The sequence below is a fragment of the Stegastes partitus genome, unplaced genomic scaffold (genome assembly GCF_000690725.1).
Source record: "Stegastes partitus isolate 25-593 unplaced genomic scaffold, Stegastes_partitus-1.0.2 Scaffold2034, whole genome shotgun sequence".
NCBI lineage: Eukaryota > Metazoa > Chordata > Actinopteri > Pomacentridae > Stegastes > Stegastes partitus.
In genome coordinates, this window is record NW_007579765.1 from 77,707 (window position 1) to 97,550 (window position 19,844).

The following is a 19,844-nucleotide window of genomic DNA, read 5'->3' on the forward strand; positions in this document are numbered from 1 at the left end:
GTGGTTTGTGTTTTTGTTCAGGTCCGGAATCTGACCCTGGCTTTCCAGGCTGCCGAGAGCATTGGCATCAAACCTTCCCTGGTGAGTTGAGCTGCCACAGGCCTCACACACACACACACACACACACACACACACAGATAACACAGTCCCTTTGATAACACAAATTGGAAACAGTGCACTTTGATTTGCCAAACTTTTAAGATATGAGGCTTCAGAAGAGAGATGTCCCAGAACCAGTTTGCCTCCCGACAGTCTGGAGCTGAACTCTGTCACGTCAGTCAGTGACTCTTTTATTGCTGAATCACCTCCAGCCTTTGTTGCAGCACTCTACCTGGAAAAAACTAACCTAGTACATAGTTTAGATATAATTGGCTTAGTTGGTTTGTGAAAACATGAACAGCTCTCTTCAGAAATGAGTAGAAACCAGCTGCTGCACTGAAATATTTAGACTTTGTGAGCTCTTGATGAGAAAATCCCTCCGTGTTTTGCGATGGTGTAAACAAATTAACTTTCATATTTATTTCGAGTGAAGTATTGCAATAAGCTTATGGCAACAAATCTAGAATAAATCTTAAAGGAATGCTTTGGATGTTTTGGGAAGTGTATCGGTGACAGGAGAGCCTTAAAACCTCCTGTTTTATATTGTGTGGGTCTTTTTTGTTCGGACCTTTTGGGCCATGAGACCTCCATGTCCTGTGATGTCTGGCTCTTTGCAGTCAAACCCTGTGGGTCACAGTGTGGGGCTGCTGTTGATCAGTTTGGTCTGCGGCAGTGTTTAGGTGGGCGGTACGTGTCAATGTGGCACCCACATGAATGGACTTAAACTTTACCAGCAGAACATTAAATAGGTTTTATTGTTGTGACTGATGGAGCTTCATATTCCAAAGGTTAATTAAAAACTTAAAAAAAAACAAAAAAAAAACACATGTAGCTGTTAAGGTCAATAAATCATATTTGTTTCAACTGTACAATATAACAAGAGTCTATGGCCATGCTACAGGTTAGCATCTCTGTAAGGCTGTATTTAGACACACAACGTACACCTGAGCCTGATGGGGAGGTCATTAGTTCTGCAGCTACAGGCGACTTTCCATTGCAGGAACTCAGGGTGGTGCGAACTTTGGCAAGTAGCAGCTTTGTTATTGATCCTCTCAGCCTTTCTGTATTCATTGCAATCTGAAGTACCTACCACACAGACATTGAAAAAATTGCGTTAGTTGTCCTCTCTGATTTTAACTAACTGGCTTTGAGATCCACACGGCAGTTTTTGAGGGCAGCTCAGAAGTCCCTACCCTGGAATAGGCACGTCTCACACCCCTGAAGACAGCTCTGAAAGAGGTTCTTCAGGTTCAGCTCCTGCACAAACCACAAAGGCTTGGGATGCCCTTAAACGGCCTCCAAGTTCCCACAGTGGAAACAAGCCTCGTGTTATCAAAAACAAAAGTACTGGTGCTACATCCTGAGGAGCCTGAAATGACCAACTGAGAATCCATCCAGAAGTAAAGATATCTCAGTCTGCCCCAGCCTGGTAGACTAATCATGGCAACAGGTTGCAGATTCACAGAGGGATGAGTGCTGGACAGCAGCTGAGTCTGAAATCACTTTCTGCTTCATGTACTATTTAGTGAACCACATTCACTGTCTGCCATTTTATTTGAGTGTCTGAATTCTGATGTGTAAATGTCAGTGTGTCACTATGCATCGCCCTCAAGTATTCCAAAGTAGTTGTCTCCATGGCACATACACTTCTTTATGCTAATAGTCCCACAATGCAGTGCACTGTGTTTTACAGCCAGACTCAGCAGCTGTCAGTAATGACGCAATGTGATGATGTAAGTGTCCAAAACACTGCTCTCTACAGGGGCTGCAAGGTGGCTCGGTGGTTAGCACCATCACCTCGCAGCTAGAAGATCCCCGGTTAGGACGCCTGGGATCTTTCCTCCCACAGTCCAAAAACATGTTGAGGTTAATTGGTGATTCTAAATTGTCCGTAGGTGTGAATGTGAGTGTGCTTGGTTGTCTGTCTCTAAGTGTAGCCCTGTGATAGACTGGTAACCTGCCCAGGTGAACCTGACTTCACCCTGAGTCAGCTGGGATAGACTCCAACCCCCCTAGTGAGGATTAAGTGGTGTATAGATAATGGATGGATGGATGGATGGATGGATGGATGGATGGATGCTGTCTACAGCCTCTGTGAGGGTCTCATCTGACTCACAGCAAGACAGTAAAAGTTTAACCACTTGAAGAACATTTTGTGAACATTTTTAGGGTGGATTACATTTAAAATAAATCAAATATTTTGATGATGATGACGTGAACGTATACAAGTATCATCATGAAAATGTACTTAAAGCGTTACATGAAAAAGTGCAGAACGACGTCTGCTGTGACTCTTATGATGTTACCTGTGATCTCATTAGATTGTTGTTACTCGTGTATTAAAGTCAAAGCAGGATTTTTGAGTCATATTTGCTTGAAGTGAAGCTCATCTTAAACTATTTTATAACCTTCTGCAACTCACTATTTCCATCCATTATTCGACTTGATTGTTTGGTTTGTAGAAATCCAGAAAATCGTGTGAGTCACCGTCAGTGTTCTAAACAATCATCAGTATAGTTGCCAGTTGACGAACTGATTAGTCGACTAATCGTTTCAGCTGTTTGGGCAACTGAATTAATAGCAAAACATCATATTTTATAAGTTTCTTTATATGTTTTGTGGGCAAAAATCTTAATTTGTAATTTAACGAACACTGTCAGAAGAATGCAATGAAGTAAGAAGTGCATTTTAAGTTTTACACACTCAGCATCCCGTTAAACTGCAGCACAGTTTAAGGAAATATTAAAAACTCTCACAAACCCGGCCGGCCGTCTTCATCAGGACCGTGCAGTTATGGTTGGATCAGACTCGATGACGGTGGCCTGGAAACATGAGACAGCAGCATCATAATGGTCTTCGCATTTTGACTCAGATGTTTGGACTAAAGCCGGTTGCTGTAGAGAACTGAGTGACATTCTTTTTCCTACTCAGCCTCGCCCACTTCAAAGCACAGACAAAGACACGAACTGAGAAATCCTGCATGTGACATAAACACAAGTGATCAAAGTTTGACTGAAACATGTGTTCTCGTAGGATCCCATTACTCACAGTCAGAAGCTGATTGAAAACATGTTGTTTTGGGCCTTTAAAGGTGATATCTGCAAATAAACCCAGATCTGTTCATGTCATTGAGCTGTCGCACATCCAGACTTCACAGCTACAGCTGATGGATGTTCTTCATGCCTGTGAGCTTTCAGGCTTTTCCTCTTGTTTTTTCGTCCATATATAAACAGTTTAGAGTGTGAACGCTAAACAGTTTAATGTTGACCAGGTCAAGTGCGTTCCTTCCCTTACAAGCTTATCTGCTGCAGCCTGACAGCCAGGAGGAAATTAAGATTTACAGACCTGCTTGTATTGTAATCCAAATACACAAACACAGTGTCTGAGACATGCGTGGGTTAAACTACCGTGAGCTTCACCCTCCTCCATCAGTGCACGACGTCTCCCCTTGTTACTCTCTCTGCCCGTCAGCTGAGGAAAATGATAAAACAGATGAATTCTGAAAGTTCTCTGACGTGCCTTTGAAAGGACATAAATTAGTCCAACAGCTCATTTGCTCTGAATCTGGAATCTGGAGCTCAGCAGGGAAGTGAGTTAGGCTTCAATTGTTGCACCGAGACCAAAGTTCACATTTCTCTCTCTTATTAATTCTCCATTACGTGGTTGAACAAGCCACGAGATTGGATGTGGCATCTTGTTCCCATCCCACACTATAAACAAATGAATTACCCAAACCCGAGCGGCTCTCTGCGCTGCACTCACAGACTTCTGTGCATTGTTTGGTTTGTTATCGGTTCCATTAATAACATTTGTACACAGTAGTTGATCATCTTCCTGTGAGCAGACATCATGGAGGTGACTGTCTGACTTTACCAAAGCTTCTGTGTGAATTCAAAACAACCAAAGCAGCTCGATGTGGAGTCGTGAAAACCTAATTCACCGTCTGACTCATCAGTCTCAGCGACTCCAAGCAGCTGCAGCTTCATACAGCTGACCAGTCGAATACTGCTGGACAGGACAGTTTTTCTCAGTAGCTTAAGTTTTCTATAAAACAAAGGAAAACAACCCTTACTGTGTTGTTATTATGCTGTATGTCCTGCAAAAGCAAACAGTATCTCTCACTCTTACGTCAAAAGAGATTAAATTTTATTTGCAAGTTCATCACTGCCACTAAAACACCGTGCAGCTTTTTCTTCCATGTTCCTGTTCAAAGGCACACGAGCTGATTATATCATCATTAACTGTATCAGGGGAGCAACAACAATTGCATTCAAGAGTTAAGTCCAATATTCTCCACGGCCACCTGAATAAACACCAGTTTATTCCTGGGTTTCTCACAGTCAAGTATTTTTTACCCTCACAAATGGAAAATAAAAAATGCAAGTACAGCGGAAAATAGCGTGCAAATATTTAGGAATGAAAACCAAAATGTAAATCTCCTCCAACACTTCCCATCTCCTCCAAACACTCCTATCTGTCTGCTCGCTGCCTTTCATCTGATAATTTGTTCCTAAAATATGCAGAAACAGGTTTCCGCGCAATCCAGAGAAGTTTGTGCCGTTTGTTTTGCTAACAGCGGTGCCCAAAACAAGTGTCACCATAAAAGTGTTCTGAGAAATGATCAGTTAGAAGTTGCACATATACAGGAAATTTCCCAACATGGGATCAGTTACACTCAAGTTTGAGGAATTGCATTTGAGTTCTGCATTAGAGTAAGAAGAAATGCAAATAGTTTTGCAACAAAATGAGCTGCACACAGTGTTTATAGAGTTTTAGAGATTTTCATTTGGGAGCTCTAAAGCTTTTTTTGTGATCAGAGAAGAATGCAGTTGACGACATGAGTGTTGTGTTGTGTCTGTCTGATGTGCTGAAACTTGTACAGATGTTGCAAACACCGTTCAGCCACAACAATAAAACCACTGAATGTTCCATCCATTAGCTATACACCACTTCATCCTGTACAGGGTCGCAGAGAAGTGGCTGGAGTCTGTCCCAGCTGGCATTAGGCGAAAGACAGGGTCCACAGTGGGCAGGTCGCCAGTCCATCACAGGGCTAACACAAAGACACATTCACTGTCTTTGGACCTGCAAAAAAACCCAATGCAGGCACAAGGAAAGCATGCACACTCCACAGAGAAAGGCCCAGGCCAAGATTCAAACCAGACCTTCTAGCTGTGAGGCGTCAGTGTGAACATAAGCACCACTCTGCTGCCCTTCACTGACAGTTGGAGTGAATAACATTGATCATCCCGTTACAGTTCAAACCTCGAGTCCTGACATCCATGTGGATGTAACACGTACCACCCATTTAAACATTGCTGCAGACCAAGCACACCCTCTTATGGCAATACCTGTACCCAGTAGCAGCAGCACACTGCAAAACTGATCAGGAAGGGCTCGAGGAACACGACAAAGAGCCCTAGACATTGACCAAACGCTCCTGATCTGGATTGAGCATCCACAGGATGCACTGGATCAACCCAATCCATGGATGCTCCACTCCAGCAACCCATAGAACCCAAAGGATATTCTGCCAATGACCCGGTGCCAGATACCACAGAACACGCTCAGAAGTCCTGTGTCCACAAGTCAGAGCTGTTTAGAGGAGGGACACCTACACAATATTAGTCAGATGGTTTTAATGTGGTGGCTGTGTGTGAGAGGGCTGCTAAACATGGCAGACACTCTTATCCATGCTGACTTCAGAATAATGATTCCCACTATTTATGGTGACACTTGTGATCAAACGTGACTAAATAGAACATGTTATGTCAAACACAGGATTTGTGATGCTGCATCTCAGCACTGGCCTGGTGGGGGAGCTTCTAACTCACTTCTACGTCTGTGTGTCCAACAGGACATCGAGGAGCTGATGAAGACGGACCGGCCGGACTGGCAGAGCGTCATGCAGTACGTCTCCCAGATCTACAAGTACTTTGAGACCTGACCGGTGAGGAAGAGGAGCTGATGAAGATGAAGGCACTGCAGCACTTTTGCGTCCTTTCTGTCGGACTGGCCGAGCGCTGCCACGCCGAACCTTCTCCTGCTCGACACCAGAGACCAGACCAGGGAATTCTCTGTTCTTGAGAAACTTAAAGCTGCCGTTTTTCTCATTTCTTAACACTACAGTCAGTGCTGAAGGCCAAATTTACAAAGTCAGGAAACACAAAACAAGTTTTACAAGCTGTCAGCGTCAACCGAGCATTTGATTCACACACACAAACAAATTATGGTGCAAAATATTATTCCAGTCTTGTAGCAGCTGACAGCACAGTGGAGAAAGCGTTTCATTTTGTTCTTGTTTCCTCTGTAAAGAAATACCGGAGAACATTTGTCACTGAGTGATTTTCAAGAGAAAATCAGTTAAAATTGTTGCTGTCAACACTTTTCTAAGAATTACTCGTTAAATATCCGTGTTGTTTGTGAATCAAATGCTCGGAGGGGAAACGGTCTGACCTTTTAAAGATGTGCCAAATTTACAGCAACTTACACGAGAACCTCTATGCATGACTTCAGTGTGACCTTTCTGTGTGAGCGCAGCGTGACGTCTGCTTTCAGTCAACATGCAGGTAGAAGTCTGAACCCAACCTTTTTTTTTGGTCAACTTGCTGAGATGTTGCTTACTGGAAGCAATCCGGAGTTTTTCTTTGAGTTCATACTTTGCAGAGCAGAGACTATTTTGAACTGACCGGTTTGAGTTGAACTGAAGCTCTTATATTTTTGACTTTACTCATCGTGGTTTGTCTTTGAGTCAGCGGAGCTCAGACAAACCCAAGCTGCCATCTGTGATGTGACACTAAAACGATTGAAGAGTTGCTGAAGAGTTTTATAGACAAATATTTTTTATGAAAACAGATTGATCTCTATGTTTGCGTTGTTTACAGCATTAAGGACTGACTGGATTAAATTATCGTTCTGTGCCCTGCTGTGCTGTTTGTTCACGTTTTCCATTGAAATTCTCTCGACAGATGTGGCACTGCAGCCGCTTTGCAAATTGTATGTATCTGTATTTCGCATGTTAAATAGGAGAGTGGAGCTTTTACTTGTAACAATTTGGGCACAACAAGCCTCCATTTTCAGAAGCTCTTATGTTTTGAAGGATAAAAGTGTTATTTATTTATTTACAAGACATGCATACTGAGGATGTGGACAGAAAAATATGCAGTTTTCTATTCAGATGTCAGGTTTGGAGGACTGTTGGATGGTTGTCGCTTAATAAACGATTGTCAAGACTTATTTACCATCATTTGCATTTTTCTTTAATGACTCGTAATGTTTGGGCACAAAGATATCCATCTGAAGTGCTTGTTTGTTTGTTTTAAAAGTGAACTATTATGTATATATACTTTATATATACTCCCGTGTCGCTCCAGTGGAGGCTAAACGGGTTTTCCACTGCGCCCATTAAAGCTCGGTGCCAGGACTGTAAAACATTCTGGGTATGTGGGAACACTGAGTGGAAAAGCGTTTGTCTGCTTTTCACAACACACCTTTGCTACTTTTACACATTTCTGTGGCAGCAGTTTCTCATGAAGTGAACTCAGAGAAAATTCTAATTAAGTAAATAATTTCCAAATGGATCATTGACAGATTTGAAGCTCTGAGGACAAACTTTACAGATTCTGTTTGGTGAGGAAATAAAAAATGATCATGTAGCGACGTTACTAAACAATCACATAATAATCACACTAAATAAGACATTTTCAGCAATATGAGGCTTTTTTTTTCTCCTCTTTAACGCCGTCTTCAGTAATCAGGACTTTCTATTCTGTCTTCATCACATGTATTTGCGTCACCCCAGAAGCGGAAGGGAAACAATATGCCGCCATCGCTGCAAAAACGTGAAGAAAAACCGAGTTTTTTGGTTGTTTGCTTCCCCTGAGTCCCCGATTTCTGCCTTATTAAAACCAGATGCAGCCGCGTGTCCGTGCGTGTGCACACAGGACAGCGTTTACATTACACTGGAAGCACGTGGACGGTGGAGTCGCTGAAAGCCGTCTAATTGGTGCGTAATTACGCACGGCGGAGCGGTGACGCTCACTTGGAATTCCACGCTTATTACTGTACTTGCAACCGCATGTGCGTGTGAGTGTGTGTGCGTGGGGCGTGGCCTGTGTGAAATTGTGTTCCCCTTCTCTCTCTTTTTTTTTCTTCCTTGCGTTTCTGCCTCCACTTCAAAACTGCTGTTGGGGGGGAAGTTGTGTGACTCTGCCTGCGATACAGATCTACAGATGCAGCTTTCGCGCTTCCCAGATCGGCCGCTGTCGATGTGAAAGACATCCAGAGACGATGTACAGGTTCATGAAGGTGAGAGGAAACATGTTCAGTGACTTTCTGTCTGTTGCAGGCAGGCTGATTAATAGTGCAATAATAAGCAGCTCTGACAACTTTCCAGTGCAGAAGTGGTGACCTGCTGGTTTTTGTGCTCCACAGATGGCTGATTGTGCAGCTCGCACTTGTGGAATATTCCTGGATTACAGCAGAAAGACTTCTTTACTCCTCTGGGACTAGGAACAGTGTTGTGGGTGACCGTCTTCTCTGTGAACAGCCTGCAGCTTTTGGTCCTTTTTGAACACACTTTGCTGAGATGAATACGTTCTACATCGTGATTGAAGTAGTAATTGCTGTTCTCTCCATATCCGGCAACATCCTGGTGTGCTGGGCTGTCGCGATCAACACCACTCTGAAGAACGCCACCAACTATTTTCTGGTGTCTCTGGCTGTGGCTGACATCCTGGTCGGTTGCCTCGCCATCCCCTTCGCTATAACCATCAGCATCGGCATACATCTGGACTTTTATGGATGCCTCTTCCTCGCCTGTTTTGTCTTGGTACTCACTCAGAGCTCCATCTTTAGTCTTCTTGCTATTGCGATTGATAGATATCTGGCCGTCAAAATTCCTCTGAGGTGAGTGCTCATCTTTTCTGTTGTAGTTGTTGTAATATTAAAAGAAACATTAACAGCAGTGGTTTCCCCCCCCGTGGAATCCCCACTTATCAGAATCAGTGGTGTAGATGTGAAGGTAAGGGCGCAGGCAGTGAAACTTCACGCATGAATAGCCACTTGAACTTTATCTCATCAGTTCTGATTAATCCAATCAGCGGGGATTAGTGCTCACAACCTCATCTGTCAACAGGATTGCAGCTTGAGTTGAATGCCCTGTGGCTGTTTGACCACTTGTTCCTCTAAAGTGAGACGCACACACAGAAATATACAGATTTGCTTCTAATTCTCTTTTTTTTTAAAGAGCTGAAAATGACAAAGTGCTGCTGTGTGTCTCAAAAAGAAGAAACAACAGCTCAGTGATTTTATGAGTCAGTTTCCTCCAGAGCAATTCGCTTCATGTACAAACTGCTTGGTTCAGACTCAGCGTGATGACTGGAGAAGACCTCTCCTAACATGACTTAATCTGGTGTTACACTCAGACAGGGCTGCAGCTACTGAGTGTTTCCATTCTTGACTATTTTTCTGGATTAATTGATTAGTTGTTTGATCAGAAAAATGTCAGTCAGTGTTTCTCAAAACCCAAGATGGCAAATGTCTTGTTTTGTTCACAACCTGAAGATATTAGTTTACACCACAGAGGAGGAAAAACGGGAAAATAGGTTAAAATACGAAGCAGGAATCAGAGAATTTAGACTTTTTTTCTCCTTAAATGATTCATGTGTTATTAAAATATCTGGCAATTAACTTAATGTGTGACAACTAATTAATTATTCGACTAATTGTTGCAGTTTAAGAGCAAATTCTTTATTTAACTATGGTCTAAATGTCACCTTTATACACTCAGGGGTGGTTTTAATAGCACCACAGCTGACTGTTTGAATTTCCTTTTTATTCAGTTGATCTTGATCCTCAGCAGTCTGTGTGCATTTCTTCTTTAAATGCAAAGGTCTTGTATGTAAATGTTTGATTTGACCAACACATGAAGCTGCTGGATCAATACCTGCCACAGCGTGTCACTTCCAATGAGGCTGATGGCCAAAGCGTCCGACGGCGTCCACAGAGCTCCTGAGGAAACACAAACAGGCAGATGAGCTGCCAGCAGGGACGACGAGCTGCGCCTTGATGTTTCCGTGAATTGAAGAATTCGAGCTTTATTATCAGATGGAGGTGCAGGTGGTGTTGTTTTTGGCCGTGTTAGACAGTTGTCAGTATGTTGTGTGTGTGTGTGTGTGTGTGTGTTTTTTTTTAAAGCAGCACTCGATGTGGTTTTGAGGCTGTGGGGCTGCTGCGCTTAGATGTGCTGTCATTTCCATTACACTCAAACACTGGCAAGAAAGGACAGTTTGACATTAGTGTTTGATGAAAGTTGTTCGCCACCAACCGAGCAGCTTGTAAAATCCCCGTTTGTGCTTCTATTTTTGACCTACACATGGAAACCGAACCGGTTACCTCTTCACACGACTTTAACTGCCTTTAAACCAGCAACACGCTCATAACGTTCTCTGTAAAAAGTCCTCAACATGACATTTTGTACATGACAGAGAGCCGCCCGCCAGCCTCACAACACACACACACGTGATAATAAGATCAGTGTGTACGGGAGTTCTCGTTTCATACCCGCAGGCTTGTGTGTGGGTTTCAGCAGCCTTTTGGGCCACGATTCTGTCTCACATTAGAGTGTTTTTGCAGATGGTTTTAGTGGAAGTGAAAGGCCAGGGCCAGATGTTTTAAGCCCCATGAGAGGCCGAGACACCCACTCAACGCTCTGCTCGAGCCCCGGCTTCCCCGTTCGCATTTCTCAGAAAAAGACCCTCAGGCTGTTTAGTCCCTCCGTCCTGTTGGAGCTTTCAAGTAAACCCGAGCACGTCGTAGCCCCTCAGAGGATCGTCCCAGCAGCAGCAGCACCAGCTCGCTGTGAGCAGAGAAACACCTTCCTGCCTCAGGCTGCAAAGGACAGGTGCTTGCCTTTTCTTTAGCACGTGTCGAGGTGTAATGTTTGTGTTTCAGCGTCACTCTTAATCTGAATGATGCTTTAGTTGTTTCACAAACGCGTGAAAAATGTCAAAAGAAGTGTTGACAGCTGGACTTCCAACAACTGATCCATAGTTACACAGAAAACGAAGGGAAAACTGGACTTAGATGGAAAAATGCTGCAAGTTGCAGACACCCAGGGAGGGATGCATCACTGTCAGACTCTGAGTGAGGCGTGTTTTATCCACAACAACAAATGTAGTGAGTCAGTGAGTCCTGAAATGACTTGAGATCAGCCGTGGAGACAAGAGAACAATAATGTGCTTTGTGACATAGAACCAATAACACCGGTTAAAAGTATGTGCGGGTTTGGTTTGTAGTAGAGACCTGCCTGTCAGCGCTGGATGATTTATGATGAGTCTGTGTTTTATGGCTCAGCTGGAGAATAAAATATCAACATTTGACATTTGTCTTACAGCCATTTAAAGACCTCTTTATAGTTACTCCCTCAGGTCTAAATCTTTGTTTCTTTTCACCTTGTTACCTCGTGTATGTGGTGATTTTTATATACTGGACGACACATTATGTGCAGAAGAAGCACCATGGCTGAGTATTTCCTCCTGAAACTGTGGCGTAATAGCGACGGTCTCAAAGACTTCCAGAGTTTCATAAGTTACACATCTAAGGAACCAATCCTGTCAACGTGCAGAGTGGAACTTTCTGTTATTCTTCTTCTTCAGAATCAGTTTCTGGTTTGCGTCCAGCTGAATTACTCCAACATTACAAGCTCCTGTCGTGTAGCACAGAGACGCCTTACAGTGTTTGAGCAGTTGTTATTTCTTTGGCTTTATTGGATAGGACAGAGAGAGAGAGACAGGAAAGTGGGGGGAGAAGACTGAGGAAGGACCTGCAGCAAAGGGTCATGAGCAGGACTTGAACCCATGACCGCTGAGTCGGGGACTGTAGCTCCTGTACATGGCCAACCACCTGAGCTATAGCGGCGCCCCGATGCTCAGAGATTTGAAGGGTTTGATCAACGAAAGACTCAAACTCTGGATTAGATTAACACTTCCACACAGTGAAGACCACGTTTGAAGTAGCTGACATTTTGGCAAAGACACATGTTACCTTTCGTGCTGAGAGTTTCAACACACGGACAGCAGCTTCTCGTGCAGCTCTGGATGAGGATATTTGAGTCACGTGGACCCTTGTGGACACAGATCTGGCCTGAAGATAAGAGGCTCGATATCGTGGTTATGTCTGCTTGTTCACTGCACAGTGAGGAGACAGTTATCTTAGAATAGGAAGTGGAAGCAGAGGAAAACGCTTCTGGATAAAACCAGCAAAAAACCTGCGTCTGAAGCTGACGGCCCGACAAGCTGCATGTCGTTAGTTTAACGCATACAAAACGTGAAATGTGAATTTGACCCTCAGCTCTGGTTCCACACCTTAAAGCTAAAGTCTGTGATTGTAGAAGAAGATTCCTCACATTTCTTTACATACGGTTCTGTGTGATGCATTAGTCACAGCTGCTGCATCCAAACTATGATGTGCTGGAGTTACGCTTTGCAGCTTCGTAGCAAAACACAACCTACTGATGGCTGTAGCGAAACGCCACACTGAGCTTTTACTCCACACACGTTGATGTATGATGTATGTGTAGGTCTGCAGGTAATTCAAATGGGAGGGAAATCCATATAATTTACACACATTTCATTTAATCTGAGTGTCATTTGTACATGCATTTATCTGGTTAGCATGTTGAGATCGTTACCATGCATCAGATTTACTTATTTACTTCAATTATCGCTCACACGGCCCTCTTTGATTCCATCTCTCTCCCTCAGCACTGTGCATGAGCTTGAATTTGCACATTACTTCCTGGAACAATGAGGAAATATTCTCTAAATTTGACAAAAGTGTGCCAGATTAGAATTGCATGCTGCATCTTTACAGCACAGATATGACGTTATCTCATTCTTAGGGCCAAAAAAAAGTACCAAAATAAAAAACAAAACTGTTCCTTTCATATTCAGACCATGAGCTTTCATTTCATGTTTTGTGTGGACTCGCTGAACAGTTAAGGCTGCGAGGTCATGGTTTCATGTCGTTAGTATGGGTGATGCTTTGTTCGCTTTTACAGGCAAGTGAGAAACAAAGGAAATTCCATCCTATCGGGCTCATGAGATAGATTCTGAGGGGAGCGTGGCTTTAGTAATGAGTCAGCGAGGTGAGGAAGATTCACTGAAGCCAGTCTGTCCACACAGAGGTCACATCTGTGGTTGCCGCTCCCTTTTCTGTCTGAATCATTCTCACACTATCATATCTTAATTGGAAAGCTTTACAAATTCAATCTTCCATTCATTGTCCTCGCCGGCTTGTTTCTGTAGAGCTGCGCTGTAAATACGATTCAGAATGCAAATGCAGTGCAGCTCTGTTTGCATACACAGATATGAGCCGGGTGAAGTCTGAGGATCTCCTGTTGTCAGCGTGATCGGCCACCTGTTGGATTGTGTTTGCAGCAGGGCTGCGGACGCGGCCGGACGTTTTTAAGCGGATGTTGCGAGTGTTGGGAGCGTGTGTGTGGCCTGGCATAGCTCAACAGCTCCGGGTCGGAAGCACAGTGACAGAGGAGAGAAGGGATGTATGGAGAGCGGAGCAGGGGAAGAAAGCAGAACAAAGATAGATGCCAGCGTGCTGTCGTCATGCCAGAGCTAATCCATTCAGCCGGGTGCTGGTTCCCTGCTCCACAGAGGAGCAGAGTGGGAGCGATGTGCAGGAGATGGACCCTGCTGTACTTTGTGATTACCGGACAGAGGGAGGGAAGGCGTGGAGGAGGAGGAGGAGGAAGACCACAGGTCATCCTGAGCTCTGAAGCTCTCTTCCCTCTTTGGGCAGAGTGCTGTATTATTCATGGCCCCCGAGGGCCGCCGGCTCGCCTCCCTGCAGGGGGCCGCAGGACCGAGGCCAGGCTGCATACCTCTGATGAATGACTGACTGTTGGGCTGTTGGACTTAATATAACAGAGGCTGGTTTTGCTGCACAGACTGGGTTAATAATTAGGAGTCGTTATGGAAACATAACTTCCATTTTACTTGCAAATTCTCTCCACCTGAAGCATCCACTTGACATCAAAGTCAAGAGCTGCAGGATGAAGCCTCCTCTCCTTCATGTTTCCTGCCTCTAAAGGCTTCTTTGATTGTTTTATCTTCATGAAAAATAATGAATGCTTTTTTACTCTGACACATATTTGCTCAGCTCACCACAGACTGAAAACAGTGACGCTGTTCTGTGTGTGATCACCACAGCATCAGATGCAGCTGCTCAGGAAACATCACCCACAGGCTCCACTGAGAACAGCACAGACGCTCTGGTTAGAAAACAAGGCAGCTCATGTTGGTATATATATTTTTAAAAGGAAAGTTTTAGAATGTTTAAGTCTGTTCTAAAACAGTGAGGCGTCGGGACATTTTGGTGACTCATCCAAGTTTCTGTGGCGCGTGGAGCGATTAATGCACCCACTGTGATGTGGCTGGTGTAAATGTCAGACGTAGGCAGAGTCGACGGTTGATTTCACCGGTTTGGATAACGGCTGAATAATCGATTTAAAATCGAAATTGCACTTTGAAACAATGCAATTAGCAAACCTTAAAGGCTGCAATTTAGGAGCCACATTATGCAGGTTGCATTTATTTTTTTATTATTACCACTTTATTTAAAATTATTGCAAATTAGATGCTGCTCCTGAGTCATGAATGACTTATTTCAATGTCGGAGATTGTTTACAGAAAGGTCCCATTACTTTCCTATTGTAATTATTTTATTTTTTTATTACTGTTACTGGGCTGCAAGGTGGGTCAGTGGTTAGCACCGTTGCCTCGCAGCAAGAAGGTCGCCGGTTCACCTCCCAGTGAGGACACCCGGGATCTTTCTGTGTGGAGTCTCCATGTTCTCCCCGTGCAGTGTGGGTTCTCTCCGGGTTCTCCGGCTTCCTCCCACAGTCCAAAAACATGTTGAGGTTAATTGGTGATTCTAAATTGTCCGTAGGTGTGAATGTGAGTGTGCTTGGTTGTCTGTCTCTAAGTGTAGCCCTGTGATAGACTGGTGACCTGTACATACATGCTGGAAGAAGTGCATATCTTTTCAGTCTTACCACTGCATTAAAATATAAAGTAGTTAATATTTTGGAAACAAAATTGGTTACACAATCAACATTGAACTGAATCTTTAAAAAGTTGCACCACAAATTGCTGTTAGAAACTGCAGTCAGACATTTTGCCCAGATCCTTCAGGTCTGGTTCCCTCACAGGTTTGAACTTGTGTTTAAATGGGTTTAAATGGGAAAAGAGCTGCTTTTCTACATGACACAGCTCAAAATGTTTCTGCTTTTCCTCCGTCATCATTCTTACTGCTTTGTTTGAATTCAAACAGCAGTGTGACCACAACATAGACCTTCTGACCAGACAGTAACAAAGCAGTCATGGATTAAAGGTCAGTTACACAAATGCTGCATTTTTGCACAATTTTTCCGTTCTCACGTTCATGTAGGGCTAAAAGGTGGTGTGGTGGTTAGCACTGTTGCCTCGCAGCAAGAAGGTCACCAGTTTGCATCCTGGTGAGGATACCCGGGATCTTTCTTTTTTTTTTTTGGCCTTTTTGCCTTTATTAGATAGGACAGTAGAGAGAGAGAAAGGAAAGTGGGGAAGGAGTTGCAGCAAAGGGCCATGAGTGGGATTCGAACCCATAGCTGCTGCATCGGGAACTATAGCTCCTGTACATGGGTCGCCAAGCTCAACCAGGTGAACTATAGCGGCGGCCCACCCAGGAACGTACATGGAGTCTCCATGTTCTCCCCGTGCACCGTGGGTTCTCTCCAGCTTCCTTCCACACAGTCCAAAAACATGTTGAGGTTAATTAGTGATTCTAAATTGTCTGTAGGTGTGAATGTGAGTGTGCTTGGTTGTCTGTCTCTAAGCGTGGCCCTGCGATGGACTGGTTACCTGTCCAGGGTGTCCCCCGCAGCCCGAGAGAGGATTAAGTGGTGTATAGATGATGGATGGATGGATCTTCATGTATCTCCAAACTTTCTTTGTGATAAACTGAAAGATCAAAACGAGGTGAGACAACACACTACCTCTGCAGCTAAATGTGAACGCTATGAATCCGTGCTGTAGGATTAAACCACCTGCCGGTTTATAAATGTAGTTAAAATTAGCTCAACTTTCATCAGCAGTAAAAAAGCAACACACACTTGTGTCGCTCACGTTGTGTCTTTTAGTTTTTTACATTAAAATACCACAAAGACGCTTCACATGTCGTGACTGCAGAACCACAGATTTTTTGTTTGTTTTTTTCCCCCTTTGCTGCTCGTCATCCCGCCTCTTTCTCTCTCTCTCTCTCTCTCTCTCTCTCTCTCTCTCTCTCTCTCACTCTCTCTCTCTCTCGTCACGTTTTGCTTCCCTCCTGTTTGCACTGGCCGCTATGAGATCTCTTTCTAACGCGCTGAGCTGCAGTGCAGAGTTCACGGCGAACACGAGGGCATTATGTACTAAGATGATGATATAGTCTTGGTCTGACAGGCTGCTCGTGTTTGCCTCGGATGACCTGTGAGTACAATCTAAGCACAAGAAGCTATATTTACACATCATTTTTTTTTGTTTCTCTCTGAAACAACATGACCATTTCCTCAGTTTATCTCATTCCCTGGCTATTTGCGGCCCGCTGATGCTCCGTGATCTTTCTTTTCTTCCTCGCAGTGACGGAGCCAAACAGCTTCTGTTGTGGTGGTCGTGCTGAGAGCGTCGCTCACAACGAGGCGCCGCACAAACTGATAGCTCCTAACTCGTTTTCTGTTTGGGAAATTGCTGCAGGCCAAATAGCCAGTTTTTTTTTTCCTGTCATTTCCTTTGTGTGTGCACATGTAGAAGTACACAACGAGGACTCCCAATTGGTTAAACAAAACCATCTGTAACAGTTGCTCCATTATTGGTTGTGTTTGGACTTCAGTCTGAGGTGTCCGTGGACCCCCTGGACCACCCCTCTACTCCGCCCCTGCTTCCCCGGGTGCCTCCAGTACATGTGGTTGTTGCAGGCATCAAACATTTGTTTGAGGATGTGAGAGTCTGTATGTGAGGACAGTGAAGTGAAAGTAAAGGTGATGCTGGTCAGCTCAGGAGGTGCTGTGTTGTGGGAACTATATTTATTAGGCTCAAAGAGGAGGAGGAGGAGGAGGAGGAACGGTGCAGGTCCTCCTCAATAGATCAACACTTTACTCACTTTATGTTTTTACCAGGAATCTTTAAAAATGTGCAAATGGCTCATAAAGGTGACAGTATATGTGGTGCTCTTTACATTTTCTTAAAAGTTATGTTCACATATTTAATCTTCTATTATGAGTCCCTGCAGTCGTTCCTCTGGTTCATTCTGGCTGTGAAGAAACCCCGTTCTATTGTCGCAACAGCATCGTATTAGCTTAAGCTATACTTACTTGTTTAAGCACAGAACTGCAGATTTCATCCTCCGTGTCTCACTTTGAAGTCGCATTATGAAGGAGTCTCCTCGCTGCCGCTGTGGGCAGGAGGACCCACTTTACTGTGAGTATTGTTTGAGGGAAAAAAGTGACGCTAAGTATTTTATTAAAGGACAATTATTTTAAACTGAATCCACGATATGAAACAAATCACAAAGGCTGCATTTCAGGATGCACACTGTCCATGGTGTCAGACTCACTGGTGAAACTGTCGTGTCAGTAGTTTTATAAATACACACCATCCTTCCTGTCGTGGAAGCTCATGTGGCATCGCTTATCACATGTTAGAAATCTGTTACACACTGAAGCTTGATTCAAGAAAATACATCTGTCAGGGAAACGGCCGTCGTTAGATGTTTTCCTCAAATCGTTCATCTCTAATTTGATTGATTATATAATTTGTCTTTTTAATATTACAACAGAAACAAATGTTTTGTAACTTTCAAAATCTGATTTATCAACAACAGCATTCCCAATGGCTTCTGAATAACACAAAACATTAATTAGTTTTAAAAATTCCTTTCAGTTATTGCTTGTTAACGAGTTTTCCATCATTATCTTTATGGCTTGTGAACAACCTACAGCTTATTCGTATTGACGTGTCAGTGGTGGAATATAAATAAGTACATCTACTCAAGTCCTCTACTTATTTCCATGTTGTGCGACTTTCTTCTTCTGCTCCACCAGGTTTTAATAGAAAACATTATGCTTTGCACGCCACTATATTTATGTTAAAGGTTTAGTTACCGGCTGTTTTGCAGATTTGAATAATATAAAATATAAATGAACCAGTAAATGTTGTTATTATAGATTAAACTACCCAGCAGTATATAATTAAAATTAGCTCCACATTGCTGCGAGGAACACATCAATGCATCAATCATTATAATCCAGTAATTTAATAAATACAGCAGGATTCTAAAATAGTTCCACATGACGAGCATTTTGGCTTTAGGTCCATTCAGTCTCTTTTGGTGGTGACACCAGTACTTGTGCTTTGCTTGAGTAGGACTTTGGATTCAGAACTTTTATTTGTAGTCACGCTCCAACACTGGTTGAAGTAAACACTTGTTCCAGCACTTCAAAGTGTTTCTGCAAAGTCCCATTTTAACTCCTGATACAGCGCAATCACGTTCTGTGCAGCGGTGGAGGTCACATGGACGGTTTGTGACACCTCCAGCTCAGACCGGCCCCTCTGTGTGTGTGTGTGTGTGTGTGTGTGTGTGTGTGTGTGTGTGTGTGTGTGTGTGTGTGTGTGTGTGAGTCACTACCATGCGATCGCTCCTCGTCTGAATCACTTTTAGAAAACAGCAAATTTTGCCTCTAGAGTAGTCGTTCACATGACGGGCACAGTCGCCCTGCGTCTCGATACGCAGCCTCTCAGCACCTGCTCATAATGATTTCATATTATATTTAAGCTAAGAGATGCATCAGCGAACCATTTATCAATACTCAGCTATCCTCCTGTTATTGACTATGAGAAAAATGAGATGAAACCAGAAGACAACGAAACCACATAAAGTGTTTCGGTGATGTTTCACTGATTTCTTTATCGGTCTTCGTGCTCTGTCTTTTCACTCTGAAACTTCCGTTTTCAGGATCTGTAAATAAACACATGCATTGTTAATTTTAGCGCTGTATGTGAAGCGTGTGTTTAAGCATAGCAGGATGTGAGCATCAGTGCTTTCGTTTTGAAGCTGGTAATGTGATCACCATGAGCAGAAGCAGCATGTTTGTTTGTGCTGCAGTTACGTTGTGGTTCTATGGAAAGTGGACTGACATGTGATGTGACCCCCTTTAGCTATTTGTGTTTATCTTCTCTGATCTACAGCTGGTGTCCTGTTTGAATTGAATTGGACCTGTAGTCTCCACAGGGCAGAGAGCGTTACTGTTGGTCCATATGTCACGATGAGAGGACACAAGTCCAGGTGGAGGGTCTGTTAGCAGTGTTCAGAGTGGAAGCCTTTTATTGCTTTTCAACAATGAATCTTGGTAATTTTGCTTTTTGAAGAGAATTTACAAAATAAGATTCTTCATCTCAAAGTGTGAGCACAGCTTCACAAAGTAATGTTAACGAATTATAAATAGAAAATGTACAATAAGTGACTGCATAAGTATTCACTCTGTCAAGTCAGTATTTGACTGATGCACCTTTGGCCGCCATGACAGCACTGAGCCTGTGTGGATATTCTTTAGTTACATGAGGCTCATTAGTGATCAGTCCTTTTTAAGTCCAGCTACAAATTCTCAATGGAATTAAGATCTGAGCTCTGAGCGACTTCTCCAGAACATTCACCTT

The 19,844-nt window shown here is 43.5% G+C and overlaps 1 protein-coding gene across 3 annotated transcripts in view; it reads left to right on the forward strand.

Annotated features, from left to right (window-relative positions):
• specc1 (sperm antigen with calponin homology and coiled-coil domains 1) overlaps nt 1–7,345 on the forward strand; it is a 76,265-nt gene extending 68,920 nt beyond the window's left edge. For all 3 annotated transcript variants that reach the window (XM_008303555.1, XM_008303556.1, XM_008303557.1), the window contains 2 exons: nt 22–81; nt 5,957–7,345. In XM_008303555.1, the coding sequence (XP_008301777.1) occupies nt 22–81; nt 5,957–6,046 (150 nt within the window). In that variant the 3' untranslated portion in view covers nt 6,047–7,345. The remainder of the gene's footprint in view (nt 1–21; nt 82–5,956) is intronic.
• The last annotated feature ends 12,499 nt before the right edge of the window (nt 7,346–19,844 follow it).